At 39.6% G+C, this 6,118-nt stretch overlaps 1 protein-coding gene across 1 annotated transcript; it reads left to right on the top strand.

Annotated features, from left to right (window-relative positions):
• The first annotated feature begins 2,431 nt into the window (after positions 1–2,431).
• LOC120774678 (GLIPR1-like protein 1) lies at positions 2,432–4,094 on the top strand. Its single transcript, XM_040104409.1, has 6 exons — positions 2,432–2,560; positions 2,816–2,950; positions 3,334–3,415; positions 3,505–3,718; positions 3,786–3,934; positions 3,994–4,094. The coding sequence occupies exons 1-6, from the start codon at positions 2,432–2,434 to the stop codon at positions 4,092–4,094; spliced, it is 810 nt and encodes a 269-aa protein (XP_039960343.1).
• Positions 4,095–6,118: the final 2,024 nt, after the last annotated feature.

The following is a 6,118-nucleotide window of genomic DNA, read 5'->3' as shown; positions in this document are numbered from 1 at the left end:
TTAATTAACAATGTGAAAAACTATACGAAAAAAAGATCAGAAAATAACCACTGCAAAGCGGTTGAAAGAAATTAAAAAATAAAAAAAAAAAACAAAAACAATATTAAAATTAAAAAAAGAAAAAGAAATATGTTTTGAAAGTGAAGCAAAGAAAAATATTGTATATATTTAAAAAAAATTGTATTTAAAAAAATCAAGAAATTTTAATTGGTAAAACACAAAATTCTCCCCAAACCCCACTCTACGACCTCCCACCCCGATTCCACTCATTTAAACGTGAAATAAAGTGCAAGTGGTATTTAAAAATAAAAATTTGTGCTTTTATTTATTTAATTTGAGATAATCAGAAGGTTTCGCTAAAGGCAAGAAATTTTTGGAAAACTAACTTTGAGAATTCCGAGGGACTACTTGTCAGGAGCGTTATTGTAAAGGCAAGCCCTGCATACAATTGAGTCATGGCTTGAGGAAGCCATTAGGGGTAAGGATTTCGCTGTTGGGACATTCCATGATATGGAGGGAGCTTCCAACAATGTCCTACCGGAGGCAGACCTTACTGCTCTAGACGCTCTCGGAGTTGAATCAAACCCTAAACACCTTATTCTTAGTCTTCAGTGCGACAGAGTGATTGAAACGGAGTGGTGGAAAGCGGGCGCGCGACCAAATGTGAGCAGGGGTATCCTACAGGCTGCAGTTCTCTCTCCTTTTTTATGGATCCTGGTCGTTAACGACCTGCCTACAAAACTTAAGGGTCGTGGCTGCCAAGTTATTGCGTATACAGTCACTTATGGTTAAAGGAAAGTTTATGAGTACCGTGTATGAGTTGACGCAGGGGTATCTCAGCGTCGTAACAAACTAGGCAGTCGGAAGTGGTCTCGCCATAAACTCAAGTAAAACAGCGATGGTTTCATTCACTAGAAGATATAAGATCACTGTGACACCGCTGCCGCGAATGAGAGACATCCGCCTGTAACCGGTGATGAAATATTTAGGTCTGACCCTCGATAGTAAGCTTTCGTGGAAGCCGAATATCATGGAAGCAAAAAAAGCATTGATTGCTCTATATTGCTGTAAAGGAGCCATTGGCAAAAGGTGGGGTCTCTCACCGAAAGTAGTCAATTGACTCTTTGACACCATAGTCAAGCCCAATATGTTGTATGTAGTCTTTATGGGGTAGTGGGTTCTAGAAAAGACCACACTTGCAAAGAAATTCGAGAGCGTTCAACGGACGGCGTCAATCAGCATGTATGGTGCACTAAGGTCCACTTCAACCATGGCACCTAACGTCATTTTGAACATAGTACACGTATATATTGCTGGAAGGTATATGGCTGCGAAAGTGGCCATTAGACTCAGAGAAACTGGGCACTTAAAAAAACGTGTATCTGAACACTCGGATAATGTCAAACGCTTTGACTTCATACCGGATCATCTATATCATATAGTCGCCAAACCAAATTCTGGCGGCACCTTCTCTGTCCATATACCGACGAGGGAGCTAAGGGTGGGACAAAGGCGTTCGAGGAGAGGGGCAGTGAGCTTCTCTACGGATGGGTTAAAACTTGGGGTGAAGGTTGGTGGAAGGTTTTTCTATCGGGAGCTTTCTATCAACTGCAGTTTCAGCCATTAAGGCAGCAGTAGATCTGCTTCTCCGGAGTGTAGCCTCCTTTAGAGTATTGACCATTCACTCAGATAGCCAGACTTGAACTCGTTTACAGTGCGTTCAGGTATGGTCGAGAAGCTCGCTATCAATAGCATCGAGTGTCTTTGTGATAAGACTGGTATGGGTGCCGGTCCATAGCGGAATCGCAGGAAATTGTAAAGCTGATGAGTAAGAAAAGGCACCCTGGAACCGCTATCGGCAGAATTGGGGCCGGTCAGTGCTCCCGTATCCTTGGCCAGCGCTGGGCCATCATCGGTACTTGCGCTGTCGCAAAAGACTTTTGGCTCAAGATTAATATAGTGATCTCCTTGCCCTCAGTAAGGCTAGCCTCTCCCTAGTTGTGGAGCTTTTAATAGGCTATTGCTCCAAGGTTGGAAATTTTACCAGATGCTGAATGTTTCATGTCGAATTCCGTGAAGATACTTTGTAAGATAAAAAAGTTTACCATATAAGGACTTGAGTTTGAGCGGTCAGTTTGTATGGCAGCTATATACTATAATGGACTGATAACAGCCCAATATCTCGAATATCTCGAGGGACTAGCTCGCGTATATAAAGACAGACGGTCTTGGCTAAATTATTCAGTTCGACATTAATGATCTTTTGACTTCAAGCTTAATATACCCTGTTTAGGATATAAAGCTTAAACTCAAAATTAAATCAAACAAAAAACTAAATTTCAACTTTTCGAAGCATCCCTATGAGTTTACTTCTTTTATTGAGTAGAAAAACGAATGTCAAAACAAAAAATTTTTATTTTTCAAAAACGAAATGTTACTTTTCGTCTGGTTTCATATTGGTCTTATAGAAGCTACTTCGTCCATTTTTAGCAAAACAATTCCAGCTGTTCCTTGTCGGAAAAATATAACTTGTGGTAAAGAGCCACACATTATGTGCGAGGTAAGGTAGAGGACGATTAAGCAAACGAATGATTTGGGAGTGGAAAAAAGCCGACTAATTACAAGTAATTCGCGGCGAAGGCAGCTGAAATCTCTACAGTACAGTCAGTTTCGACGATCTCCATTAAAGTGTGCAATTAATATCCACAACTCAAACTTGTGCTCCCCATAAGACTTCGGCAAACTATACATATATGAAACTTATGACTATTATCTAACTAAATTCAGATTAAACTCTCTCTTCCATGCCATTTAGTCTCGACCACCACAATGTGAGCCATTTCAACCTCTCAAATTGGGTGCCGATGAAATTTACTACTTTTTATTGGGTCATAATGGTTTGCGAAACCGAGTGGCAGAGCAATATAATATTGCAAACATGAATATCGTGGTAAGTGAGATAAGTGCGGACTAAATTCTAAAAACGTCTTGAGTTTTTGAATACTACAATTAAAAGGATGAGGTATTGATGCTCTTAAAGAGAGTTTTCACATACAAACATGCGAATTGTACTGATTCTATTATAAAAAAGAAACTTTTGTTTCTTCTCAAATCATATCCGAACTATCTTTTATCATCAAGAGCACAAACAGAGCCCGTAGTTTACATAATTGAACTCTCGGGCTTTATGTGCTATCCCACAATTTAACCTAACCGCAAACTTAATTCTCAACTCTCCTAGTACTTTCATCGAAACTAATTATGTATTGGTAGATACTCTCCGTTTTTTATTGAACTAATTTCTAAAATTGCTCTTTTTGCCCTTCGTAACAGCATTGGAGCGCTCAATTGCAAATGAGAGCCGAACGTTTTCTCAGAAGATGTCGCGTGGAACCGGATGCTTGTCAAAATGTTGGTAATACTAGCAAACTTCAAGACAAAACTTTTTCAATTTTTCAATTTTTGCTTACGCCAACCTCTCTCTCCTTACATCGCTCTCTTTAGGTCCCAAAGAGACGCGAGTGTATCACAATTTTCACTTTCATCACGGTATAATACATCAAAAATGGTCCGCACATTTGGTGCGCAAATGGTACAATGAATTCAATTATCAAGAAAAATGGGAGGATTTTAATGAAAAACGCAAGAGGGGTCTCATTGGCAACTACTCGCAATTGATATATCCTACAGTAGAACTGATTGGATGCAATGCCGCAAAGTAAGCGTTCTTTGCGCTCTAACAGTAATACCTTGTAGTCTTGTTTAATTTCTCAATCTTTCTTTAGTCTCTCCGATGGTTCTTTATTTGTTTGTTATTACTGGCCACGCACGTCTAAAAAATATGAAGACGGCTTTCTTTATGGCGAGCCTTGTTCACAATGTAATCCACAGTTGCCGGCTTGTTCACGCATCTTTCGTGGACTATGTGGTATAGGTGAGTAAGTGTTAGTCTTATGGAAGAGAGTACTATATTCGTCAATGATTTCTTTATAGATTTAGAAATATCGAAGGCTGTGAGCTTACAGGAAAGTGTTGAAAAACATGTTGTATTAATTCTAGTCGCTGTAACCGCTATTTTACGGTCTTTATTGTAATATCTACTTATGTACATATGCACTTCATCAGATGTTCTTTCATACAATAAAATTCTTTAACTATTTGAAAACTGTACTGCGATACTAGCCTTGAACTCATTAACAGTGCGTTCAGAGCTGATCAAAGAGTATCTAACCTCGCTATCAATAGCACCGAGTGTGGTAAGACTGGTATGTGTTCAATACCACAGCCGAATCGGAAATTGTAAAACTGATGAGCTAGCAAGAAAAGGCACCGCTATCAGTAAAATAGGAGCGGGTCCGTGCTCCCGTATCCTCTTATTTTCTACTACTAAATAGCTGGGCTTCGAGAAAACGTGGCCAACGCTAGGATACCATCGGTACATTCGGTGTCGCAAAAGCCTTTTGGCCTAAGAACGATACCAAGAGCCCTAGTGATTTCTTTGTTCTCAGTAAGCTTAGCCTCTCCCTAGTTGTAGGGCTTTTAACAGGTCATTGTCCAATTGGCGTTTATGTAGTAAGGCTAGGAATCCTACCAGACCCCATCTGCAGAAGCTGTGTGGTAAAAGATGAGGTGGAAACAACACAACACTTGCTTCTTGACTGTACCATAGTATATGGGAGGTAAAGACTCAAACACTTGGAAGAGCATACCTTCAGACACCCCACCGAACTGAAGGGAGTGGAAATTAAACGCTTGTGCAAATTTGTACTGGCTACTAGGCGTTTTGAGTGAGAATTTCATGACATTTCATAGATTGGAAGTGAAGTTATTGCGCTTTAAGTGTTAGTATGTTTGTGTTATCGGTGCGAAAATGAGCTTCGAAGAAAGATCCAACATTATATTTGGTTTTAAAATTGGTAAAACTACCGAAACGTAGCATGGACATTATATAACTTTGACTTTTAAGAAGCTTTAATGTGATCTTTAATCATATTTAGAATATGAGGTTTCCTTGTGTAAGACCACAACAAAAATTACTCTCTTCTCACCATAACCCATTACCATACCCATTTCTTTTGAAAGAACTCTCTGAATAATCGACTTTACACTGCAAATATGGGTGGAGAGGGGAACTGCAGCTTCCAGTATATACAATAAGCTAATACAAAACTCTGACAAAACATTGTACTCTTTATTGCAACTCGCAAATCTTTGCAATAACTCAATTAAGTGCAACGGCACTTCCATTCAAAAATATTTATGGCCGATTCGGCGCAGTAGGCGTGACACCATGACCTTTCTAACGCAGTTAAAAACTTAACTTCTTATTTCTTGAAGAGCTCTTACTCTATAAATGAGCAGACAGTCATACAAACAACCGCTTTTTGGTTGTTGCTTTGCTGCCTCAGGTCATTAAGGGTACGCAAATGTGTGCGCCTATGACGAATTCGACTGGCGCCAAACGAATGGCGCGTCTCGAACGGCAGGTGGTGGCGTACAACTTTGTTGGTGTGTTTGTGTGTGCTTTTACTTGCATCCCGACAGCAGCTGACTGCAGCGATATGCGAATACAACAACAATCTGTAGCAATGCAACAAGTGAAATTAAAGGTTTAAACAACAACAAACACAACAACATGTATGAAATCGATTTGGTTGAGGTAATTGCTGTTCTTGCGGCTAAAAATCTCAAAGAAAACGGCAATTACAAGAACAAAACAAAAATCAAACGCTGGTGTGGTAATTTTCGGGAAGAACAAGCAGAATTAATAGTCATACAATTGGTAAAAGTCTTTGCGTTCACCTTGAAATCAAGTGAATAAAGTGTGGAAATGAATAATGCATGAGCAGAGAGGGTCAATTAAATTAGAGGGAAATGAGTGAAATCAAAGAAAATGCATAATAATGTGCAGGAAGCATGTGGATTGACGATGGGACGATGGCATCGTATACAAGCTTATATAATGTGTGGGTTTGTACATGTGCTAGCCTAACGTATTAATTACGTCGAATATGTGCTATTGCTTATGTGTAACGCCTGCCTCGAAGCCGCAATATTCCCTTAACCCTGAAAAAAGCAACAACTGGTGCTAATCAGTAAAGAAAAAGGAGATCCCAAC

The sequence above is a fragment of the Bactrocera tryoni genome, chromosome 4, assembly GCF_016617805.1.
Source record: "Bactrocera tryoni isolate S06 chromosome 4, CSIRO_BtryS06_freeze2, whole genome shotgun sequence".
In the NCBI taxonomy this organism is placed as follows: domain Eukaryota; kingdom Metazoa; phylum Arthropoda; class Insecta; order Diptera; family Tephritidae; genus Bactrocera; species Bactrocera tryoni.
Note: the sequence above shows the minus strand (reverse complement) of the source record. Positions and strands in the feature narration are given on the sequence as shown.

Bases quoted from the DNA above. Each gene is read 5' to 3' on its own strand.
- LOC120774678 (XM_040104409.1), top strand. From the start codon at position 2,432: ATGTTACTTTTCGTCTGGTTTCATATTGGTCTTATAGAAGCTACTTCG. The intron at 2,951-3,333 runs GTAAGTGAGATA...CCTTCGTAACAG, and splicing joins TTGCAAACATGAATATCGTG to CATTGGAGCGCTCAATTGCA. The intron at 3,719-3,785 runs GTAAGCGTTCTT...ATCTTTCTTTAG, and splicing joins ATTGGATGCAATGCCGCAAA to TCTCTCCGATGGTTCTTTAT.